Source organism: Ambystoma mexicanum, chromosome 5p, assembly GCF_040938575.1.
Source record: "Ambystoma mexicanum isolate Mex_15411 chromosome 5p, UKY_AmexF1_1, whole genome shotgun sequence".
NCBI classification, from domain to species: domain Eukaryota; kingdom Metazoa; phylum Chordata; class Amphibia; order Caudata; family Ambystomatidae; genus Ambystoma; species Ambystoma mexicanum.
In genome coordinates, this window is record NC_090930.1 from 1,377,324,140 (window position 1) to 1,377,350,392 (window position 26,253).

The 26,253-nt window shown below is 48.4% G+C and overlaps 1 protein-coding gene across 11 annotated transcripts in view; it reads left to right on the plus strand.

Moving 5' to 3' along the window:
- Positions 1 to 26,253, plus strand: part of CDH18 (cadherin 18) — a 1,922,553-nt gene that overhangs the window by 952,421 nt on the left and 943,879 nt on the right. For all 11 annotated transcript variants that reach the window (XM_069613787.1, XM_069613788.1, XM_069613784.1 and 8 more), the window contains one exon: positions 15,236 to 15,423. In XM_069613787.1, the coding sequence (XP_069469888.1) occupies positions 15,236 to 15,423 (188 nt within the window). The remainder of the gene's footprint in view (positions 1 to 15,235; positions 15,424 to 26,253) is intronic.

Consider the following 26,253-nt stretch of genomic DNA (forward strand, 5'->3'; position numbering starts at 1 on the left):
AAGCTGCGGAGTATTACAGTTTGTTTTTCGAAACTCGAAAATGGGCGTCGACACAGGCGTGCCAGTAATACTATCCCTAGTGTGACGTCCACTGTACCCAAGATCCCTCACGCGTCTAGGATCCTCAGATTGTTTTTTTCCGCCATACTGGTCGGAAGCATCTTGCGGAGTTCCCTGGCCTTAGCCATACTTTTGCTTATTATTGAAGTTTAAAATTATTTATTAACATCCTTCCCCACCCCAACGTCGACACTCGACGACGGCTGGAGAAGACATCGACCGTCGGCCGCTGCACGACGGATCTGGGCCTCGGAAGGCCGCTGGCCTCGGCCCGGGCCTAGTAGGCCGCTGGCCTCGGCCCTACAAGAAGGGAGAGTGGGGGGTGGTACATACTCTTCACTCTTGGTATATAGGTACACCTTATATATTTCCTACACTTACCAGCCCGCTGCCTCAAGGTGCGTATGGAGGGTACCCCTTTCCAATTCTGCCCCAAGTGCAACCGCAAGTACCCTTGGGTCGACAGGCACGCCACGTGCAATCTCTGCTTGCCGAGGGACCACCCCGAAGCGAACTGCAGAGCGTGTAGTAGGTTTAAGCCTAAGACACTTAAGGACCGTTCGACAAAGCGTTGGGCCCACCACGCCAGGCAGGCGGCCATGGCAGCGGAGGGCGCCTTCAGCGATGGCAGCGACGCCGTACTTTCGGACGGCGAGGGCATTACGGCGTCGAAAGACTGCCGAGCGCAGGTCCCCGACTTCGGAAGGTTGTCCGGCAGGGCGGCTATGGGGAAGACCCCCGGCGACGCAAGCGCTACACACCCTACACACACTAAATACACTAAGTCCAACCGAACCTCGACGACGTCGACTTCTCGGAAAGAGGCACAGATAGAATGGTCCGACTCGGTGTCCTCTGGGCGCTCTCGATCGAGATCGCCTCATGACGCAAGGCAATCATCCACTCTTGCCAAGAGTGCCTCGCTCCCTAGATTAACGGAAGTTCGATCGTCGGGAGACGAAGACGACTTCCACCCCCAGGCCGCGCTCCAGGAGACCGAGGCCGCAGTTAACACCAGCGAGGCCCCACGCTCGAAACACACAGATACCTCTCCCGACCCTCGACGCCAGGCGTCGAAAGTCTCTGGGGCCTCCAAGGGGCAGGGAAAACATTTTTCCACGCACGGGGAGGGGGGGAAACAGCGGAAAGCACAGCCTTCCACTCCTGTAAGACCATCCTTCCACCCTAAGCAGACAGACAAACACAAATCTACTGGGACTTCCTCATCCAGCAAGGGTACCCTTGATAAGTCCTCTAAGTTGCCTACTAAAGTCATACCCTGTTCCAAAGAATGGTCCAGTGAAGACATAGACAGGGTCATGTCAAGGATGTCTTCCTTAGCGGATTTTTATGACAAAAACCCAGAACATTTCCTTTCGTATGACCCTCAAGGGGCCACACCCTCAGGCTCCTCTGATCCTATCCCCCTAAGTAAAAAGGCCCGGTTCGAAAGACCTGAACCCTCTGAGGTGCATCCTTACTCTACTCCATACTCTACTCCACACCCCAGATACCAAGGACAGCTTTTCCCTGAAGGGGACCAGGAGTTTGAAATTATGGAGGAACAAACCGGGACTGAATACTATGCGGATGATGAGGACCTGGAGGAGGTAGAAGATGAGCAGGAAATTTACAGAGTAGATTCCCCGGTAGAGAGCGAAGCCCCAGTTACCGACTCGCCAGTTGATAACCAGCCCCTCCTTAATGAAGTTCTCGCTCGCGCAGCAGAACTTTTTCACATCGACACCCACGGTGTACAGGAGGAAAGGGACTTCGCAGAAGAGTTGGTGGGAGAGAGGAGGCCGGTCGCTCAGACCATCCCTATCCTTAAATCCATCCAACGTAGAATAGATCCATCCCTGGTGAATCCTAACCTCACCAGAGCCGTCAACCCCAGAGTTGAAAAACTTTTTCGGGCAGCCCAGTCCGACCCTCTTTATATAAGAGGACATCTTAAACCAGACTCCCTAGTGGTTACCAACACTCGGAAGAGGGCTGGGACACCCTTATCGTCGTCAGAAGCTCCTCCCGACAAGGAGAGCAAGAAACTATACGGGTTTGGCAGGAAGGTAGCCTCAACGTCCGCCTACCAAGCAAGGATTGCAAACTCCACCACCCTGTTGGCAAGTTACAACTGCCATCTATGGGAAGAGGTTGGCTCGGATCTCGGCAGGAGGGAGAGCCGTGTCTGGTTGCATATTAAAAGCAACTTTCGACGCCGCGGACAACGCAGGAAGATTGATAGCAGAAGGTACTGTTATCAAGAGACATGCGTGGTTACGGCAGTCGGGGTTCAAAACAGAAACCCAGGCTTCATTAATAAACAAGCCGGTGGAACCCGATCTATTGTTTGGGAAAGCGGTCGAGGACGCCCTTAAGAATGCCAAGGACGAATACGAGGAGAGGTTGTGGAAGAGGCAGAGGCAGCCCCAACAAGGGAGGTGGCACGCCTCCACCAAAGCAGTGACGCTCAGTTCAGGGTCCCTTCTCACGCAACCCCAGTAGGGGGACGCATTTCCAACTTCACCCAGGCTTGGGAAGGGATCACCTCAGACAGATGGGTGCTGTCAACAGTGTCCACAGGATATTGTATAGAATTACTGCAGCGTCCCCGGAACCACTCTCCACGACAAAGAATACACTCCTTAGAACATCAGAAGATCCTCCTCGAGGAGATCGCCATTCTGCTAGAAAAGGACGCGATAGAACTCGTCCCAGGACACCAGGTAAACAAGGGTATCTATTCAACTTACTTCCTTGTGCCAAAGAAAGATTTGACAATGCGCCCAGTATTGGACTTACGGCCTGCCAACAAGTATGTCAAGCCCCAAAAATTCCGTATGACCACGCTACAAGAGGTAATCCCCCTCCTAAAAAAGGGGGATTACATGGCAACCTTGGATATAAAAGATGCTTATATTCAAGGTACTGCCCTTCGGGATAGCTTCAGCACCAAGGGTATTCACCAAGGTACTGGCGGTGGCAGCTGCACACCTACGCAGGGAGGCAATCCCAGTGTACCCTTATCTGGACGACTGGCTCATAACGGGGGAAACCCCAGGAATTTGCAGGTCAAACATTCAGAGGACTATCGACCTCCTCCACGAATTAGGCTTCTCTATCAACGAGAAAAAGTCAAGTCTGGTGCCAAGCACCTCAAAACAGTTCCTAGGAGCAATCCTAGATACTCAGAAAGGGTTGACCTTCCCTTCAGAAGAAAGAATTCGGAATATACTACTGCAAATTCCACATTATCAGTCAGGTCAACAAATAACGGTACGCAAAGCGATGCGGTTACTGGGTATGATGGCGTCATGCATTTACCTGGTCCCCCACGCGCGTCTGCGCATGCGTCCCATGCAGGAATGGTTGGCGAAACAGTGGTCTCAGGCAAGTGGTCAGTGGGACGATCTAGTGGTCGTTTCACCAACACTCGTACAGAGCTTACACTGGTGGACAAGAGAGAACCTCGCAAGGGGAAAACCCTTTTACGATCCAGAAGTACAGGCAGTGGTGACTACAGATGCATGCCTGACTGGGTGGGGAGCTCACCTTCTCCACCACACAGCTCAGGGTCTCTGGTCTCACTCAGTAGCCAAGAACCACATCAATCTGCTAGAGCTTCTGGCAGTATTCCGAGCGCTTCGGGCGTTTGAGCCCCATCTGCTAAACTTGTCGGTGCAGATCCGGACGGACAGCACAACAGCCATGTTCTATCTGAACAAACAAGGAGGGACTCGTTCGCCAAATCTGTCCAAGCTTGCCCAGAAAATCTGGATATGGGCACTCAGACGGAACATCTTCCTGTCATCACAACATGTTCCAGGGGAGCTCAATTCCCTAGCGGATGCCCTAAGCAGAGACTCCCTCCCAGAAGAACACGAATGGGTCCTTCACAGAGATATCGTAGAAGATCTCTTCTCTAGGTGGGGTTTCCCCACTATAGACCTATTCGCCACAAGCGAAAACAAACAATGCCCAGGATTTGCATCCAGGTTCCCCCAGCCAGACTCCCAAGGGAACGCCCTGTGGATGAACTGGTCAGGGATGTTTGCGTACGCTTTTCCACCAACCCCTCTCATCAGGAAGGTGGTGTACAAGATGAACAAAGAATCGATGACGCTCATCCTAGTTGCTCCCATGTGGGCGAGACAACCATGGTTTCCACACCTACGCAGGATGGCGGTGTGCGAGCCCATCAAACTCCCAGCCTGGTACAACCTACTGTCCCAGCAACAAGGTCAAACAGTGCACAAAGAACCCACCTCTATGAACCTGGCAGCATGGCTCCTGAGGTCATAGAGTTTGGCCATCTCAATTTACCACAGAGGTGTATGGACATCCTAAAAGAATCCAGGAAACCAAACACAAGGCACTGTTACTTTGACAAATGGAAGAGATTCGTTATTTGGTGCCAGAATAAACAAATCAACCCAGTTGGTTGCACTCCTTCCAACGTTGTAACATACATGCTCCACCTGCTAGACGCAGGTTTGGTTTTTAACTCTCTGAAAGTACACCTGGCAGCCCTCTCGGCTTACACCACATCCCATAACAAAGTATCGTGGTGGAAAGTACCAGTAGTTAAAGCCTTCATGGAAGGAGTAAAGAGACTTCACCCTCCTATTTCGAACCCACCGCCAGGATGGGACCTCAATGTGGTGCTAGCTAAGCTCATGGGCCCCCCTTTCGAACCCATGCATAAAAGTAGTCTCAAACACCTGACTTATAAAACGGCCTTCTTAGTAGCCATTACCTCTATAAGAAGGGTCAGTGAAATTCAGGCTCTGTCAGTGCAAGATCCTTTCTTTGCTATCCACAAAGACAAACTGGTTTTACGCACACACCCTAGGTTCTCACCTAAATTTATATCTAAGTTCCATGTAAACCAGTCCATCGGGCTTCCGGCTTTCTTCCAGAACCCGCAAAGCTCAGCTGAGGTGAAACTACACACCCTTGATGTGCGTAGGGCGGTCCTCTACTATGTAAATAAAACCAGACCGCTAAGAAAAACAGATCAACTGTTTGTCTCCGTAGCTACAGGCAGAGAAGGGGATCGCGTCTCTAAAGGCGCGATCTCGAAGTGGATTATCAACTGTATACAGCTGTGTTACTCTCTTTCTGAGAAAACTCTGCCTTTTACGCCAAGGGCCCATTCTACTAGAGGCATTGGGGCCACTCTGGCTTTCATTGCAAATGTTCCCCTCGACACCATTTGCAAAGCAGCTACTTGGAGCTCTATTCACACTTTTACTCAGCATTACTGCATTGACACTCATTCCAAGACAGATACACAAGTGGGACAAGCGGTTCTAAGACACCTGTTTGCTCATGACCCTTCTCACATCCCACCTCCTTCTTCTGGTACTGCTCGCTAATCTATGCACAGCATGTGATCTAAGCAGATTCCACAAGCCTCAGAAGGGATACATTACTCACCGTAATCGTATTTCTGATGCTTGTATCTGCTTAGATTCACATGCGACCCACCCTTCCTCCCCTCTGAGAGAAGGCGCATGATTGCTTGTAGTCTTACCTTTCTGTCTATCTGCTTGGATTATCTGTACTCACGCTACTCCTCATGCTTCCTCATGTCAGAAAAAATACAATCTGAGGATCCTAGACGGTTGAGGGATCTTGGGTACAGTGGACGTCACACTAGGGATAGTATTACTGGCACGCCTGTGTCGACGCCCATTTTCGAGTTTCGAAAAACAAACTGTAATACTCCGCAGCTTCCACTAGATGTCGGCCTATGCACAGCATGTGAATCTAAGCAGATACAAGCATCAGAAATACGATTACGGTGAGTAATGTATCCCATATATATATATATATATATAATAATTTTTTTTCTCTCCCCCTTTCTATCCATTCTCCTCCTTCTCTCTTTCCTCTAAAGTATTGTTGTTCTAAGTAAAGCTTCCTCCCAGAGTTCAATGTCGATTTTATGAAGAATAGATGAATTGTAACTAAGTTAAAATGATATTTCAAAGCCTTGATTAAGCGGTATGATTAATGATTTATCACTGCCTAATGTGTCATGATGAATTTCATGTTTGATCGATGTTTCAATAAAGAATATTTTGACCAAAAAAATAATTTATTTTATATACACTAAGGTAAAAGTGATTCTTCAGAAAGGTAAGTACTAAAACATTCAATAAGCAACTTTAGAACAACTAATGCGATCTCTTTTGTAATTTAGAAAGGCAGCATGCAATTCAACAGGTAAGTAAAATAATTTATTTTACCTGAAACAGTAATTGCAAAAGTAAACGAAACCAACATAAGGCGAGTAAATACTTTGCAATAATTTCACCGAAGCCTTAGGCTTTAGAAGTCCACCCCTATCTAGTTTTGAGAGCCTCAGATTCAGATTGGAGGGCAAAACAAGCAAGGCACAAGCTGTAGAAAATCAAAAAGCTCAAGAGGAAGTCTTCACTATCAGGTTAGTACACTCTTTGTTGGGAACCGGGTTCAGGGACTTGGGAGAAGGCTCCCTCAAGGCACGCAGGCATTAGGCCTGGCTGAACGAACGTGTATGGGGAAACTCCCTAACACACAAATCAGCATTTCAGCAACGCAGGAGCATCAAAGCAACTCTAGGTCAGTTCTACCAAGAGTCTCACAGTACCTTAGAACTGAAGAAGAAGATGCAGCACAAAGCCCGCACAATGCAGCAGTTGCAGACCCAGTCACCAGATTCCTGGTCAGACAGACAAAAGACTGGAAACTGGAATGGATCTCACAGCAGCAGTCGAGTGAAGAAGATTCAGACAAAGGATTCTTTGGTGTCCTGTGATGATTTTGACACACTTTTGAAGACACTAGTGAAGAACAGTTACCACCTGGTCAATTTGTCTCACTTTCACCGTCCAGCACTCTGGTGAGGAGACTTCAAGGAGTGAAATCCTGCTTCTGGAGGTCTGGAAGGGGTCCACCAAGTTTTGGGAGGATTTGATCTTTGGACATTGATGCACTGCACAGTGGCCATAGGTCAGGTCACAGTGTATTTGTGTATTGTCACCATTGAAGGTCACAGCTCGTTATGCGATGGCTCAAAGCGCAGGTTGTGTTCAAACGGATTGGACCCACCAGCCTAAGGGAGAGTGTTGTCCTTTTTAGAGCTCTCCTGATACTTGGAAGAAGGGGTCAGACAGCAGCAATTACTCAGAAAGGATCTCTGGCTATCTACAAGTGACTGCAGATATTTCTCCTCTACCTCCTTGTCGATTCTTCTGTTCCAGAGGTCAGCTTGTCTTCAGCCTCAGGATCTACGCCTGTTATGCAGGAACCCAGCCAATCTGCAACCATCCACCATTCAAACTCTGGGTGGTTGCTGTCCTTTTAGGATAGCTAGCCTCCCAGTTGTAACTGGTTCCAGGCAGGCACAGAACAAAACAAAGAACAGCATTGTTTGAGTCCTCCACCATTTCCTGTCCTCATAGACACACTCGAGCCTTGGCGGGCTTCACAATGGGATCCAGAACGTCAAACCAGGACCTCTCCCACCCAGAACTGCAAAAGAAGGACCAAGAAGGGACAAGCCATCTTGAATTGGCGAAAAAAGAAAGTGTCACCATTTGGGGTCAACCCTGACCCTTCTGTGCATTAGCGCAGCTTTGAGTACAGCCTGAGAGTAAAAATGGCACAATGGTCAGTAGGATAAACCCACTGCCACCAGCCATTCAGATTAGCTTGTCACTGTAACCACAAGGTTACAGGAGCAGTGAGAAAGGGGATACAAAGTAGGCACTCAGCACTTCACATAAGGTGGGGTGTGCTGATCTCGCAATAGGAAAAGGTAGAAAGGATACAAATATCCAAATGTCCTCAGGGGACTAACCCCAAGTTCCTTGCAAATATTTCAAAAAAGGTAGCAGGCGCTCCTCTCCAGAAAGAACATGGAATGATAACCTGTTGGTCACCCTGAGTTACCTGGGGGCAACCAGACGTGGACTCCCTGCTCACTGTGCTCAGAGAGGCACACCTTCACCTCACTGATGAGGCCCAACAAGGCTGAAATACGTGTATGGGGTTGCTGTTGGTACTCTTGTTCAGAGAGGAATTGCCATAGGATTTCGGTGCTGGACTGCCCATGTGGGCGGGACAAAGACTGATATGCAAATGGTTATTTCCCATCTGTGAAGGGTACAGTGAGCAAAAAGCGTGTTCTGCAAACTCTCATCTCAGAACAGGTTATCATGCCATGTTCAGAACAGGTTATCATGCCATGTTCTTTCTGGAGAGGAGCGCCTACTATCTTTTTTGAAATTGGTGCTCTCTGGTAGTAGCAAGGTCATTGGCAGGAGTTTGGCCTTGGCATCGGCTATGGAGGCACAGGTTAAACCTCAGGGAAGTGCAAAGTCCACAAGGCTTGCAGACATTACACATAAACCCCCCAAGAGTGCTGTAATGCTCATCAATGGGGCAATAGTGTCTAAAGAACCAAAGCAATATAACATCTTTAAACCATGATCACGCTTAGGCATGGCCACACTGCAGGCTAACCAGGCAGTTATTGCCCACCCGCCAGAAGCTGCCCCACTGGGGGAGAGTTATCATTGGCGTTCCTTTTTTGGCAGAAGGGGTGGGGACGACAATCTCACTAATAAACAAAATAATACATTGAATTAACACCCAATTATCTGGCATGAAGATCAATCCACAGGGCATCTTGATGGCCAGAAGAGGCTCATGGGTGGGCAACACGGTTAACCGGGAGAGGGCGATTGCGTGATTGTCACAGTAGTAACACCAGCCATGTTGGATTATTTGGTCTGCATTCTGGATCCCAGTCGAAACATGAAGGGCTCAAATAACGTGACTAAATGTATTCCCTTGGCTGCCTTTTATCCCCCGCATATTGCTCCTCTAAGTTTACAGCAGGATCATTGGGAGGTGGCAGGAGGCAGGGTAGGGGCTAGCTGTCCACCTAGCGCAGGTGTAAGGGGGAGGGGTGCCTAGAACGGGGGTGGGGCAGTGCTCACATCAAGTTGTTTTGATTCCCTCTCGGGTATCGAAGAATTGGCTTTTGATGCAGGAATTCAAAATCCTTTGGGGAGAGAGACAGCTTCCCACCCTGCTGGAGAATTGTTTGACCACCCTATAGAGGATATGGTCACCATTCTCAGCTGGAATATAGCGGGGACTGCATCTAAACTTGAGAGAATGGATGTAGTGGCACACATGAATCAATATGACATCATCCTTTTACAGGAAACATGGGCCTTGGAAACCATGCAGATGGGGTATCGGGTAATATTATCCCCATAAATAATGTTGCCATACATATAGTCCCTGGGAAACGGCATAGGCAACATTATTTATGGGGACAATATATGTGGTAAATGGGAGGGGGTTGCAGGGGTGTCCCCCGCTAGGTTCCATATGGTAATATTGGCTAAAAAAAAATTGCGCCATTCTTGTATCGCAACATTTTTGCAGGGATATTATCACATGGAACCGTGGAGGGATGGATTTGTCTCAATCTCCATCAGGGCACACAAGAAAAAAAGAGGTTGTTGTTATGGGGGGCTTACGATTCTGATTAAATCATCCTTGAACTACTGCAATAGGGCAAGGGATCCCAATACCTCCTGTATTCAATATGTCTCTGCAATGACTAAGGAGGGAGATAAACTACTGCTGGTCAGTTTTTATAATGGCCCCCTTGCCTCAGAAGTCAACCGGCTCGGGGCATTGAAAGATCTGCTTGGGTGTTCTATTCTTGGCCTTATGGATCAGCACAAAGTCTTGGTTCTGGAGGGGGAATTTAATGTGAAATTGGGCAACGGGATTCCAACTGATATTGTTGACTCAGGTGAGGACATTGCCTATGACCGGGCATGTTCCAGGGGCCTACAAGTTAGCATGTGGCTTATGAAATAGGGAATGCAGTCTCTGAATGGACGCACACACTCTGTTGTACCTGGTAGGATGACATTTACAAATGCCCAGGGGTCATCGACCATTGACTACTTCTGTGTGCACATTCAACATTGGAAGTTAATTGTGGATTTCATGGCCGCACAACAAATCTTTTGCGACCAATTCCTGCTGAGGCTGGTGTTAAGACAGGGTTTCAAATTGCCTGGTGTCACCCTCCCACAGTTGGATTTATGTGAAATCAACCCACATTGTAAACACAAAGTAAAATGGGCAAAGTCCAACCCTACAATAACTCTACATAAAGTGGTGTCCATTAATTTGGTTGGAGCATATCTTGTCTATTCTTGCTTAGGACGCTCACCCAAACCAGATCATTCTGTGGTTTGAAGGCTTGGGGAGGTCCCTGACGGAATCGTTTCAGTATGATTTCAAACAAAGTAATAGGAGGTTAACTAGCTGGTTTGATAATTCGTGCAGGACCGCGCGGTCCTGAGAAAAAGGATTTCCCCAGGGGAGAGGTCGTCGGGGCAAAGGCCAATTACAAAAGGGCAGTGGAATTTAGGAAAGATTCCATGGACGATGAACCAAGGGAAGAACCTTTGCTAGCCATCTCCAACAAAGATTCCAAGAAATTCTGGGACTTCATTGCAGGAGGCCAGTCTTATGAGCGAGTCAAGAGACACAGGGAAAATCTTGTGGAAGCCAAATCTTGGTTCGGCCACTATTCGTCCCTATATCAGGGCCAGGTGATCAGGTACGCGAGTGGCGACCAATGTCCCTCGATACAGCTGACTTTTAAGGAGGTGGAGACAGCAGTTATCCAGAAATCGTGCAGTCATGCTCCGGGTCCAGATGTAGTCCCAGCAGATTTATACAATGGTTAACTGGATTTGTGGGACCCTCTTTTGATGATTTGTTTTAATTCCTGCCTGGAAACCAGTGTTTATCTGCAATCCTGGAAATGTGCAATAATTCCCCCTATTTTTAAAAAGGGTGACCCAGGAAGCCCTCTGGCTTACAGGCCAATCTCGCCGTTGGACACCTCCTTCAAGGTCTTTGGACGTGTCATACTACAACACATAGAGGACTGAATTTTGAACAGCCAAGTACACTTGGAGATTCAGTATGGATTTAGGCCAGGTTTGGGCACATGTGATCAAGCTCTCAAATTTTATTTGGTGGAGTCGTCTTCTGTCTTCGGCAAGGGTGAAACAATTTACTTGGCCTTTATGTGCCTGAGCACCACATTTGACAAGGTGGATAGGGCATCGCTGCGACAGGTGCTTGGGTCCATGGGTTGCCATGCTCAGTTACTAAAGGTGCTACAAATGGTTTAGGAGGATACTAGGGCTTGTGTTTGCTTTGGGGAACAGGGGCAATGCACAGGCTACTTTGAGGCAGCAACGGGAGTCTGCCAGGGCTGTGTCTTGGCGCCAGTATTGTTTACACTCTAAATTAACAGCCTGTACAAGGCCCTTGTGGACTCAAATGCAGTCTATCCCCGGGTGGGTGCGAACGCACTTACAGTGTTAGTGTATGCCGATGACAGTCTTAATTGCTCGTACCACGAAAGCCTTCCAGAAGCTCATGAATGGGTATACTGATTTTGTCTAACCTGAAAATAACAGTAAATACCAGCAAGTTGGCAGTGATGGTATGCAGTTCTGGGAGAGGGAAAAAAGTTAAAATGCATAATATGGTAAGCAATTGTGCCATCATCCCACAGGTGTCAAAATGAAAAGCATTTGCTTTTCCGAAAACTGTATAGGGTCGGCCCATGTGCAGAGACAACATATTAAAAATGAAATGGACATTGGAGGGCATTTTGAGGCTCACGAACATGTGTCAAGGTCAACCACTTCATCTAATCTTGGGAGTATAATTAGTACATGCAAAGGCAGCTACCAACTATGGGGCAGCACTCTGGGGGAATGAAAACTTATCGGTCATTGAGGTTATTGAGAATAACTTCCTGAAAAAGATATTAGGGCTTTCTAGCTCTGCCCCATAACTATGCTGTGCATACAGAAATAGGTATACCTGACATTGGGGATGATTGGTATGTGGCACCACTCATGCACTCGATTGGAATATGGTCTAGCGCAAGAGCGAGCTTTTCTCATTAAATTATTAGAAGTCTGCTCTCATGCTGCCTATGGTGCAAAATACCATGGCTGAGCTTTATTTTCATTTGTCTGAGACAGTTGAATGCCCCACGTCATCAGTGTCTAGATGATTTGCTAACAGCCGTCGAGAGTAATATGTGCAAGAGGGCATTTCGATCCTTAATCTCAATAAAATGAGAATCTACTGGGCTTTCTCTTGAGTCAAACAGAAAACCCACACTTCTCGTGAAACTGCATGTAATATAGCCTTACTTGATACATAGTAACAAACGTATAGATCGCTGGGCATTGACTAGGGCACGTGTTAACCTCATGCTGTTAAGAGATAATACGAGGAATTGGCAGGGCTATGAGCAGACTTCGGTCTGCCCAGGCTGCAGTGCTGTGAAAAAAGATCAGTTACATTTTGCTCTGTTTGTCCGTGCTATGACATCAGGAAACAGACTATCACCCCACTTTTGAGAGGAGCGAATTTTAATCAGTGCCAACCGTCACTCCTATTTCTGCTGCGTTCTGAAACCATAGTAGTTGCTTGGTGCACCCTAGAATTCTTGAGAAAGGCATGGAGCAGAAGAAAACTATTGTGAATGCTTAACTTAAAAGGTGTATACTGAATGTTATTAGATTTTAACCAATGAGTGTTCTATTGTGATTGTGAGCATTGTATTTTATCATTTTGAATTGTGTATATTTGTATTGCTCTGCACTGGTTTATGGATTTTATCTGAATAAACGATATTATGATAATGATAATTACCTTTTAAATATAACCATTTTTCAATAAAACACCATGCCTCATAAGCGTTATTCTTCTAATTAAAGGAAGCAAATACTTATTAGCATCAAAGATGGTCCTAAAACTACATGGCCCTAATATTCTTACAAGAAATTTCCTTCTAAGGTATTTTAGGATTGTGTATAAAAATGAAAAGGTGTTCAATCATCCCTTTTAGTAACATCACATACACAAGATTGTCTATTACAATTCCAGCTGGAAATTACAGATGCCGATGGGAGAAGATTTGCGCTAAAATCAAAACAAAACAGCCATTTTACAAGTCTCATCGGACCATCTACAATCATTATTTGTATGATGATCAAACTCCTATATATAATAGTGTTTTACTATTCGCTTGGTACACTTTTGTATACATGGATCATAAGATTTAACATTAAACATTTCAGAGCAAAGTGCCTTCATATATACTGAGTCTGCCAAGGATGATGTAAAAAAGAAATCACTAAAGCCCAGTGCAACAAGTTTGCACTTCAGATATTACAACTAAAGGCTACGAAATGCAACATCAGAGGTGAGCAAGTCTTCTAGAATCCAGTGAGTCAAGTGTTATTCATTGCTAATCCAGAATTTTGCCCAGATTTTCAATGGTTTCAGATTTATCAGGCCTCCAATATATCCCAATTTGGCATCCATAGGCAATAAATAAGTAGGTGCATCTTTTGCGAACACAATGCAGGACATTATTTTCCCTACATTGGATTGTAGTTACTGCACAGTTTCCCCAAGCTTGTGTGCAATAACTAGTCACTGAGAGAGATTTTGCTAAATCAATACAAAGGTTTAAATACAAAGTGCTCCTTCCTAAATTCTTACTAAACTGCAAGATTGTTCAATTAGCCTGAGCCATCATTGTGTCATAGTTAGATATATGGGTACCCGACTCTAAAAGTTTAATAAAAATAATTCCCAAATGAGGGAATTAATCAACCCACAGGAATCGAGTTCCCTCTGCTGCAATTGGAGGTGGTCTGCCTCTACATCGATGAACACACATAACCTTTGAGTTTTTGAAGTTTGGAGAAAGATCCCTTGCAGCCATAAATTCTGCAAATCCATTTACTAACAACCGCAGTGCTCTTGAGGTATGAGTTATTAGAACTACATCACCTGCATATGCAGTGCACAGATCTTCCACCCTGCCATTTTTGGTGTGTCAGATGTAAGCTCTCAGAACTCGCCAAATAATTAATTGATGTATACGTTAAAAAGTAGATGGGTTAACACACAGCCCCGCCTAACCTTTGTCTCAAAATGATAGCTGCAGATAAGTTACCCATTTGATCAAGACGTACTCTGGCAGTTCAATTCTCATAAAAATCCACTAATATAGGAAGACATTGCCTTGATAGCCCTAGAAGGGATAAGGTTTCCCAGAGTTTTGCTCAATTAACATGCTCAAAAGCTGATCTTAAGGCCATAAAACCAATGTGAATAAGCTACCTATAACCAAGGACATATTTATCAAGTATTAACCTAAAGTTATGGACATGCTCCACTCTTCCCACTCATTTACGAAAGCCATTGTTCATCAGCTACAATCTTATTTCTTAATAGCCCAAGCAAATATTCTATTAAATACTAATCTTCCAAACCACTTGGCTGTTGAGTTGATCAGTGAGATTGAGCGATAACAGCAAGGGTTTGCTCTTTCACCCATCCTAAATACTAGTACAACAATAGTTTGACCCCAACTAGATGGTAACAAGTGGTCTTTAGTATTTGAGTTAAATAGCTGCATTAAGACTGGCACCCAGGCTACTGGTTATTTTTTTTTTAAATGTCTAGTGTTACCAGGCCATTACCTGGACGTTTACCGCTCAGTGATGGCAATACTGCTAAATTAACTTCCTCCCATCTAAAGTTAATAGTAGCCTCATTACTATCCGGTGGCAGTTCCTAATGAGATACTACTTGATTTGTTAATAGTACAATTTTGGTCTGGAGAAAGCTGCTATAGGCCACAATTGGGTCGTAAGTCATGCTTTCTCCCAGACACCAGCTAGAAAAAACAAATGGGGTAAGGTTATTTTGTTTTCATTTTTGGTTTACAGTTAGATGGCAAGGAAATCTGAAACATAGAGCTGCCACTGCTGAAAAAGCCCTTTTGTGGACATGTGCATGTCAGCATTAATAGGGTAGATTTATCTAAACATCATGAACTCATTTGTTCAATGGAAAGAAAAAAGGTTTCCAATATTCAACTATGGAAACTCCAAACTATATTCATTTGCCTATTACCAGAGGGGTAACTCAAATAACTGTATTCATCCAACCTTCTGTTCGCCTTGATACATGCATTGCACTACATACTTTTGTATTATGAGATAGCCTAAATGGTCCATTACTCTTTCCACAGGACACTATCAACTGTATGTTCCTGAATCAGCACAAGTTGGAACAGCTGTGGGAAAAATAAAAGCCATTGATGCAGACACAGGCCTCAATGCAGATATCAAATACTTAATAGTCAATGGAGATGGTGCTGAAATCTTTGACATTGCCACTGATGGAGATAACAGGGAAGGGATTATCTCATTGAAAAAGGTAAAAACATGTATCCTATTTAATGGCTCTAAAATGAAATATTTTCTTAGGTGCATGTGTGCTAAATAAACATTTGTTTTCTGTCATCTTGAATTTATCTTTTAATATAATTATATTGTGATAGCTAATTCTGCAGAGGCGCCTTCATTATTGCATACAAGAACAACATTTCAATCTCTCTTTTTATATATATGTTGGTCTGTCGGTCTGTTGGCCGTGAGGCAGTCTTTTAGTAAGATGTTCTATCAAGTCTGTTCATGTATCCACCTGTCTGACCGTCTTTCAGTTTAACTACCTGGATGTCTATGAATCTACATATCTATCTGCCTGTCTGACTTCCAGTCTGTCTATTTAGCTTCCAGTCTTTACCTGTTTATCCATCGATCTATCCATTTATCACTCTATTTGTAAGTTCCCCTGTCCTTTTGTTTAATCATTACGAAATGTGTCTAGCTGGGTAACAGGAGCTACATTCGAAAAACGAAATGCGTGCACCAAAATGCTGTATTCGCCAGTGGAAAATATAGCTAATGTCGATGCAGTGGGAGTCAGGGTTGCGGGTGTGTCCCCCTCTCTCCCTGATCGACATTATGGGTATTCAGAGGTTGCATGGGTGTCTCCCGCTTCCATACAAAGGAGCAGGGGACAAATAAAATCTTTTAGAAAAAGAAGGAAAAAAAAGGACCCTGTGGCGTATGTTCCACCCCTCAATTGGGAGGCGGAACTCACATTGCAGTGAGAGCACAGCGGGGAAGGACAAAAGGTAAGTTTGGCAGCAGAGTTAAGTTCATGGTTTAGGTGGCTGCGGGATGTGGAGTTCATTCAAATGCCCCAAACTGAACTCCCTTTCACATGAAAAGCAGAATTTTCAACACTGACACAAAAACGTCTTTGCATCTGTGGCTGCAAGTGAAAACTGAAGGTACCTTTCTCCTGAAAAGCAGGATTTTAAACACTGACCCGAAAAAAACGGCTTGGCATCTGCAGTTTAAATGTCAAAATATACCAATGTCAGGGAAAAAGACATGGTGCGTATTGACAAAATGTAATGTATATTATGTTTCACATACAAAATACCTGTGACATTTCAAAAGCCACTTTGTTTTCATGAAAAAGGGTTTCTAGGCTAATCCTTTTGCTGGCTGTTGGACACATTTCACCATGAACTCCACCACTGGAAAGTGACATCCCCCATATAATTACAACTGCAATAAAGTGTGTCCTGATAAAGGTGTGGAAAGTCCAGTGTTCCCCAGACTTGATGGTTCTGAAGGCAGTGATAGCAGGACAGTTCCCCTTGGCTAGAGCATGACCAAAATGTGAAAATCGGGATACAACTTCAAAGAGACTCATACAATACTTCTGATCACAGGGTGGTCCAGGGAGACAGATGGCTGTGCCGGATGAAGCAGATCTCCCATTTGCTGAACATACAGATTTCTAATTAATTTGAAAGGGCTATTATAACTTCAGCCTTTTTCCAAGCAACCATAAGGCAGATTTTCTTCATTTATGTACCATGTTTTAGGTAATTGCCTGGTGATTTTGGAGATATAAAATTCATGCACCTACGAGTTAGGGAACTGTAATGGCCAGTTAAACTAGGTTTCTGGCTGATCTGAAAATGTTCCAAATGTGAGAGTTGGTGAACTGGTGGAGGATAAAATTAGGAATATGGGTAATAAATTACATATTCATAACTGTTATGCTTTTTGTGAAAAGGGCAGCAAAGTGCTACATGGATGTACAAAATGGTGCAGACCTGGCTGTCATCTTATTTAATTCCCCATGATTAGCTGAATCAGAAAATATATATATTATGACAGTGATTAGTAAAATGATTGAACTCGTTTTTGTCGAAAATGTGGCATGAGAACAAATGTGGCTTGTAAATTAAGCTGCCATATGTCTGCACCAGACTCCAATCCGTCAAAAGAGCCTGGAGTGGGCAGGAGAAGGGTAACTGTCCTATCCTATTTGCATGACCTCTTGCAGGGTACTCCTCCAAGATTGTAAAATTGGTGGTGTCATTGCTGCTATATAAGTGGGACTGCACTTGGAGGAAGGGGAGGGCTGCCTTAATTTACCATCAAAGGAGTGATATGACATTTATAGCGCGCTATACACAAGTGTTTCAAGCTGCCTGCAGCTGGTTTTCCTGAACTTTAAACAGAGGCTTTAAATGTAAGTAGAACTGTGCCCTGGGAAACCAGAAGGTGGGGGGGGGTCTGCTTGCCTTAAATAATTTCCCTTACTCTTACGTCCCGTCCCCTTTCCTACATACTGTATGGGGGTCCCTGCCAAGGGATGGGAGACGGAACCTTTTTCCCAAGAAAAAAACACCTTCCCCTTTAAATTTAGAGGCGTGCAGGTGTGCGGCCCAGGGAGCATGTGCTGCCCTGACTCCACCCTCCGGTGTCACACCTCAGTCCCCTTTTCCGCATCAACGGGAACGGGCCGCATTCACCAGTGCTCCTGGGTTTGGCTTCGGCCGTGTAATTCCACGCGCGGTTACCTCTTCTCTTTTTTTTTGTTTTGGTCCAAATTTATTATTTTCTGGTGGCGCTGTGGAGCAGCCCAAGAATGCTGCTTAGTCTTGAGCTCCGTGTGGGCTCGGCTGATATCCGCCTGCATCTGCGTTCACCAGCGAATTGTGCATTCCTGCTGCAGCTGGGCTGCTGCCCGTCGGTGTCGGGCTGCAGCCTGCGAGATTCCGGCTCGATTTGGACATCGGAAGCCCATCAACGGGCCCCCTTCTACAGTGGACTACTGCCTCGTTGAAGCCGCGGCGTCGCCCCGGCCCCCATCCCCTCCCCTCCTCTTCGAGGCCCGGTGCACCGTGTGGTGGCGGGGAGCGAGGCGTGACTCCCGTGTGCTCCGGCTCTCCCTCTGAGGCCCCTGCTGGGCTGTCGACGGCCCGATCGGGGCATTGTGCCTGCGCCGCCGGCCATGGCCACCCCCCCTGGGTACGTCATAACACAAACAATTCACGACTGGGGCCGTCACGGGAGCGCGCCCCGGCCCCCATCCTTCATCCGGAGTGGGAACCTCCACCGCCGCTCCACGTGGGGTGGCTGAGCCGCGGCCGGGCTGCTGTGGCGATCCTGCAGGTCTCGAGCGGGTGCGGAGGACCGCGCTGTTCAGGTGAGGCGCGGAGGAGAGACCCTTTCTGGACGGCCCACGGCGCCCCCCTGCTTCCGCTTGCATCGCTGTCCTGCTGCTCACTGGGGGCCGCTGAGCCCATTCACATACCTGATCTGGGCCGTGGTGTCCAGCCTGTGCACCCTGGAGTGTGGGCCACGAGAAAGTCCCTTTGAAGACACCTGACACGCCTGCATACTCCGCTGCAGGGGCACAGCCTGCATCATGCACTTTCCTGCTGCCTAACATCCACAGCCTGGTGGGCCCTGTGACCACGGGGCGAATGGCCCCTACTTTACACCTGCTTTGCAGTGACTGGGCTCCTGGTGGAGCATAGCTTGGCGGGTCGGATCCTCGCCTCTCGCCTGCGCCGGGGTTTACCCCCCTACAACACAACTACTGCAACTGTTGGCCCCTAGGGGCCAGCGCCCTCCCTTTCCTGAACCCAGGGGCAGCCCCACGTTACTACTCCGACTGTGGCCGTCCTGCCCCCGCCTCTACCGGAGCCTGCCTCCCTTACTGTTGTCAGAATAGCAACCTTTGTCCTCTGCCCCTTCGGTCCCTTGGCCACGTACTTTCCCTCATTGACTACACCTTTGGTCCTCGCCGCTCCTGGGGCTGAACCAGCAATGCCAAACAAGTCCAGGGGGTCCTCCAAAGGGGGAGCCATGAGCCATGGATAGATTCACCAAAGCTGTCCCGGGGGGAGAGATTGGGCACAAATCATCTCAACAGGAGGAGCGGGAGGCTGACCGTCATCCCACTACCACGTCCCCTGATCTGACTACACTCATGGAATCTATGGCCAAAAATGTTGCCTCCTTTCACGAGAAGCTGGATGACATCAACGCTAATGTCGCCTCTTTGAAAACCCAGGTGGATCAGGCGGGGACCAGAATTACTGACGCTGAGAATCGGGTATCTGCAAATGAGGACGAGATACATGCACTGCATAACACTGTTGCCTCATTGTCGAGCGACATGAAGAGTGTGAGAGCAAAGTGTGACGACCCTGAATCGCTCTCTCTCAGAAATAACCTACGAATTATAGGGTTCCCTGAGAATGCTCTTAAAGGGCGCATGGAGGATGCTGTGGAAGCCTTACTCAAAGACCTGCTGGGCAACCCGGCTCTGTCACCATATTTCACTGTTGAGCATGCTCACCGAGCTCTGTCACCACGGCCCAAGCCGGGGCGACATCCCTAGGCCCATTATAGCCAGGATTCTCAATTATCGGGACAGAGACCTTATCCTCCGTCTGTCACGTGAGAAGGGAGACCTGCGCCTTGCATCACACACTATTAGGATTTTTCCAGACTTTTCTGTCGCGGTACAGCAGGAGAGGCGCCAGTTCATTGGAGTCAAGAAGCTGCTTAGAGAACGCAATGTCCCGTACGCCATCATATTCCCAGCATGCATCAAAATTACACACAACGGCAAATTATACTTCTTCACTGTCCCGGATGAAGCAGTGAAATTCATTGAGGCGCACTTGCCACTTCCCAATCCGGCAGGGAACCTCGCCAACGATGGTTAACCCAGTGAGTCACTACCCGGCGTAAACCTAACTATCCAGTAAATGCGAGAGTCGGAATGTGTCCATGGCAACAACGTACTGCAAATTCAGCGAACCAGGCTCCCTCAGCGCCTGGTCGAGCTGAGACCCGACCCGGGTGCAGTTGACATTGATCTCCTTGCCCCCATGGGTCGTCAAACTGGCCATGAGTCCTAGATATCTCCTCAGTTTCGTCTCGCCCACAACGGCCAGCTAGTTATGGGGGCCTGTCGTAGGGTCTGTCTACCGCAGAACTTGGCTCTGACAGCCCTCGCTGTCCTACATGATATTCTAAGAGCCGCCCACACGGAAACAGCACACCTCACTGCAATTGCAACGTTCATGCTTTGTTGGTTGTCACTGCTTTTTGGCCCCTGTTGGGCACTGAAAGGGGCGTATCCCTGTTGGATTTCGCCCCCCGACCTCTACTTCTTGGGGGGAGTCGGTCTAATTGGTTGCCCGTTCTCCCCTTCCCTGTTCCCCCTGGCCATTGAGCCTATGGCGGACTTTGTCAGGGAGCGCCACTCACGCAAAGGGATACGACTACAGGGCACCCCCGAAATTATCTCACTCTACGCAGACGACGTACTGCTGTTCGTCAGAGACCCAGACATCACCTTGACCCTATTCTGCGCGACATCACCCGTATTGGTACATACTCTGGCTTCACTATCAATTATACTAAATCCAAACTCTTCCCCCTCACGGGTCCCACGGTCCAGCCTGCCACGGAGTATCCGCTCTGTTGGTCCCCTGACGGGATTAAATATCTGGGAATTCAGGTGTCTCTGACCAAAGACACTCTCTTAGCTAACAATTACCTGGCCGCGGCAGAACTGGCGGAGACCAAGATAGCGCACTGGCGCTCTCTCCCGTTGTCACAGGCGGGGAGATTATCACTGGTTAAAATGATATTGCTCCCCAAACTGCTGTACACATTCACGAATGTCCCCATATGGCCCGGCAAGAAGTACTTTTCAGATTTACACAAGCTGTGCGCGCAGTTCCTGTGGCATTCTGGAGCAGTGTGCAAAAAATGGATTGCCATGACTCTTCCCTACGAGAAAGGCGGGTTCATGGCTCCTGACCTGATGCGGTACTGGATCGCAGCGCAGGCACAGTTTTCTACCTACTGGTACCCTGGGCCCCTCCCCATACCCCCGCCCGCATGTCAAGCTAGAAACCCTTGCTGTCTCTGGCACCAATATAATGTCCTTAATTTTACACCGACGATATGAACCAGACTAACCCATAGACCCGGTCCGAACCACCTTATTGGCCTGGAGGCGGATATTTGCTGCAGGCATTGAGGAAGACCCATACTACAAGTGGCTCCCCGCCTGGCGGTTCCCCGGGTTGGGACCCACAAACGACATAGCCCTGGCACGACACTGGCAGACCGTGGGATACCTAGCTCTATCTGACTTCTACCCGGACGGGCTATTCATAACACCACAGACTTGGAAGCCGGGCCACTCGGGATCACTGATGGAACTGCTACAATACTACAGACTTGCGCTGCATTCCGCAACGCATGGCCCAAGTTTCCCAACGAACCCCCCCAACTCCCCTGGGCTCTCCTACATCGGCAACTCGGGTGGGGCCCGCGGGGTGGTATCATCATTATACAAACTCCTTCTCACGACTGCCACACCGCAGCTCTCTAGGGCGCGGTGTTAAGACAGATTTCTGAACGCTGTCCTGGAGGGGCAGAGGTTCAGAAGGCCAGCCTAGTTTCTTGGAAGAGGGTAACCTCTGGACAAGCCAGACCAATCAGGGTAGCGATCGCGGTGGTCAAGACTAGGTCTCAAGAGGGGTGAGGGTGACTGAAAGCCCACAATGAGCACACAAAGCAAGGACACTTCCAAATTACTCCAAGCAGGTCTTATATTAAAAATATATACACATTTATTACAAGGCCTTTGTAACATTGACCGTAGCGAGAAATCACAATAAAACTCAAGTAAACCAACACATACCAAACCAATACAATATATATACAAATACAAACGAGTCTAACGAGTTAGATGCACAAAATGTGTAGACCACCTAGATGGGGAGGAAAACAGGCAGTGCGAATAATAATTAGACCCCGTCCGCCTTCAGAGGCACCTAACTAAAAGGAAGTCCAAGCCCTACGAAAAGTGGAGCCTTGTGCTCAAAAGTACCTGCACACGCTGGTGCCAATGGGCAGTCTCTTCGAGGGAATCAGGCAGTTTAGTTCGGTGAACAAATGAAGATGAACAGAGCTCCGCGACTCAAGCGCAGCCTCCACTGTGGGCAGAAGCAGAGCGCGAGTACGGAAAGGCGTGCTGTTAGACACAGCGGGGAAAAGCTATGGGCTCCTGCAGGAGGGCGACCAGTTCCTAGCGATGCTACTCACTGGTCCCCGATGCAAGCAGACCCAGGCTTCTCCGCGTCAGTTTCAGTGTTGGCAGGTTCAGATAGGAGCAGGGGACGTCTCGTCGTCGTGTAGATTCCGCAGCAGCAGAAGTTGAGTTGAGGACGTCCCAAACGCAGTGAACCCGCACAGTTTTTTACCACAGCAGGGTAACGGAGCGGCCGTGTGTATTTCAGCCTAATGTACACTACTCACTTCAGACCTGGGAATGCCAAGTGTACGAATCGTGTGAGAGTGACAAGGACTCGTAATACAACACAACCTGACGGCAGTTACAGAGCAAGACTCCTGGGTAGGCTGGTCAGTCTGCTGGATGGGCCAGAGACACTTCCAAAGGCTTACGGGCAGGAGATGGTGAAGAGGCCGAGAATAGTTGTTCCCACTATTCCAAGGGTTCGAAGTACCAGTACAGGCCTTCTCGTTCGATCAGAGGTAGAAAGGGTTTCACAAAGCGACAGCAGTGCAGAGGAGCAGTCCTTCAGCGGGTCACCAGCGATTCCTCGGTTCAGCCTTGTGGTTGCAGGATACTTGGCTTCTGTATTCCTTTGCTCGTGAGAACTCAGGAGATCGACCTGGTAGTGGCGTTTCCAGCCCCCTCTTATCCACGGTTCCCTTCGCGCCAAAACGGAGGGGACCCAATGGGAGATCCGCTCATAAAACACTCACACCATATGTGGACCTATCACGGACCACAGGGGGTCCCAGGCATTCACACCACCCTAGACTCTCTGGCGCCCAGGATGTGTATTGGGACCAGACATCCCAGCCCCCATCCTGGAGGCACACACCAGGCCTGTAGAAGCCCACGAAAGCATCTGTGTTTCGCGGGAAAGTACATGCCCAAATAAGGAAGGCCCCGGGTCGGCTCGACCTGGGGGAGGTGAAGGGGGCAAGGCGGTCAGCGGACAGGACAAAGAGCCTCGTGGTCTGGCCATTTTGGGAGCCAGGCCACCATTTTGGGCTAAGCGCGAGAAACGCGCTTAAAACCCCAAAAGGAGTTCAAAAATACAAGAAACGATCGCTGCCACCAATCCTGTCCGTGATTCACTTGCACCGTTCATTTACAATCTAAAGAGAGTATCTAGGGCCTGTAGAATACTAGGGACCCAAGAGAGCTGTAACTTAGCTTACAGTGTCCTCTTGTGCCATGTTGCGCGAAAGCTGCAACATGATAAAGAAACTACGGAAAACAACGTTTCCCGGTACTGACTGTTTTAAGGGCATGTCAGTTTCCCCGTAAGAATGGAGCGAAAGCCCAGAGGAGTGCGGCAGAAGGCTGCACTTCTCTGGCAAAGTCTAGATCCTGGTGAAAACAACAGCAAAAAGTTTAGGGGTTGCCACATGGATGGAAAATTACCCACAATTAAGAAATCTTTCCTAACACGCGGGACGATTGGACTTCCGAACTGGGGGTAGAACTCACGGACCAACTATGGGGGAAAATGTGCTCCCACACTAATAGGGTCTCCCTGAATTTCCGATATCGCACTATCCAGTACAAAATGCTGAACAGGCTATACTAAACCCCGCGCAGGCTCTCGAGGTTTGTCCGCTCCGACCCACGGCTCTGTCCTTGCTGTGGTGCGGAGGATGTGGGCCATTTACACATGTTCTGGGACTGGCCGAGGCTAACTCCATTCTGGGACGAGATCCTGAAACCCCTGTCAGAAATCTGCGATACTGTTATTGAGCCTGACCCGCTGGGAGTACTATTTGGGGCATGGGGGGATGAGGGAGCTAGAGGGGCTGCTAAACTCTTAAATGTGTGCTGCATAATTGCCAGAAAGTGTGTTCTACAGAACTGGAAGTGCGCCCCTCCTCCTACCTTCCGGAAATGGCTGAATTTATTGACTTGGTCTCGGAACTGCGAGGAGGAATACATTGGTACCCTCCCGGCCCAGTCCTGGCCTAAAAACATCTGGACTGCCTTTAACAGTTATCTTAATGGCCTTGATGCCCACTCCTCGGCGGACAACTCACAGTGATTATTATTGTTATGTGCCTCTGCACCAGATGCTCTGTGTTGCTGCATTCCCTACATGACTATTTATCACTATTCATATGTGCCACTGTACTCTGTTGATTAGTCAGATTGCCATTTCATAACTGCTCTGATGTGTGTGTCATTTGCCTCTGCCAACAAAAATAAAAGTTTTAAAAAAAAACAACAAATTTATTATTTTCTCAAAACCAAATACAATACATCCAAAACAGTGGATTCTACCAATGAGTCATGTAAGTCATGTCTTTTTTGTCTTATCTATCATTCAGGTACTCGGTCCTCAGGCGTCGCGCTCCTCCCCGGCGCATGTCAACTTCTACAGGGTTCAGCAGGTGTCCATCCTGCAACAGGCTCTTCCCAACTTCAGACTCCCACGCCCTCTGCCTACGTTGCCTTGGCCCAGACCACGGTTGGCAATCATGTTCGGCGTGTGACCCGCTGTCCTCGAAGGCGTTGAAGAACAGACTAGCCAGGTGGCGGGGGCCTCCAGAGGATCTAAAGAACTTCGTGAAGCATCGAACCAGGCCCAAGGTAGGACATATATTTCCCATCGCACTCCGCAAGGGAGACTCCTTCCCAGGGCCTCTCCCGCGTGGGAGGGACTGGCCAGGTTCTTCGACCAGCACGTGCACCGAGGCTGCTTCAGCTACCGGCCTTCGGGTCGAGGGATCCTCGGATCCTCCCGGGTGCAGTGTTGAGGTACCAGAAGGTTCTTTTACCGGGTCTACACCCAAGGGGCTCCGCCCTTTTACCGGCACCATGGTAGAGGGGCTACGCCCTAATACTGGCAATACGTCCGAGGGGGTGCCTAAATGCAGCTCTACCGACCCCCGGTCACACCTACCGGGCCTAGGCACGTGGCAGGCAGCTTGACAAAATGCCTGCCGCGCCAGATAGGGGCATCCATCCGACGCCATTCCAGGAATTCGGCAAAGAACGAGTGTCAAGGTGGGACTGGCCTCAACCAGGTAGGGGGCCTACTGTCTACCCCTCATTTGTGCAGGGAAGCTTTCCTTTGCGTCCATATGGACAGGGTACGCAGCGGCTCCAGCAGCTCCCCACCTACCCCGTCGGCACCCCCTGCCACCTCTTTGGCCAGTGAGGCGTTGCTCTTCGAGAAATTCCTCAGCCTCATGAAGTCACCTCAGATGGGCGATTTCATCAATTAAGCCATCAGGGAAGTCCTCCCCGCGATGCTAGTGGCACCACAGATGCCTCTGCCGATGCCCCAGGCCCCAGCACAGACACCTCCTCCGGCCCCCCAGCCGTCGCCACAGGGGCCTCCACCGCAGCCTCCGCCTCCTCCTCAGCCTCCGGCCGCATGCTCTGTACCCCAGCCTCCGGCACCAACTACTCCTACTCCTCCACAGGATCCTCCAGATCTGCAGGATACGGATGAGGAGGAGGATCCGGACACGCCATCCTCAGCCAGGGCCTTCCACAAACGTCTTGCTGGTCTGGCGAAGTACCTGGGCCTCCCCCAGCCTGAGGTCGAGCAGCCGGCAGAGGGGGTTCTGGCTGAAGCCCTCACCCGATGCCCCTCTGCCAAATCGGGGATTCCTATGCAGACCAATGTAGTCTCCCTGGCCAAGAAGGGCTGGCTCAAACCCCACTTTGCCCAGCCGGTCAATCGACGCCTGGACGCCAAGTACAGGCAGGTAAAGAGGGATACACTCTTGCTGTCAGCCCATTCTCAGCCACACTCTTCGGTGATCGCTGCGGCATCACTAT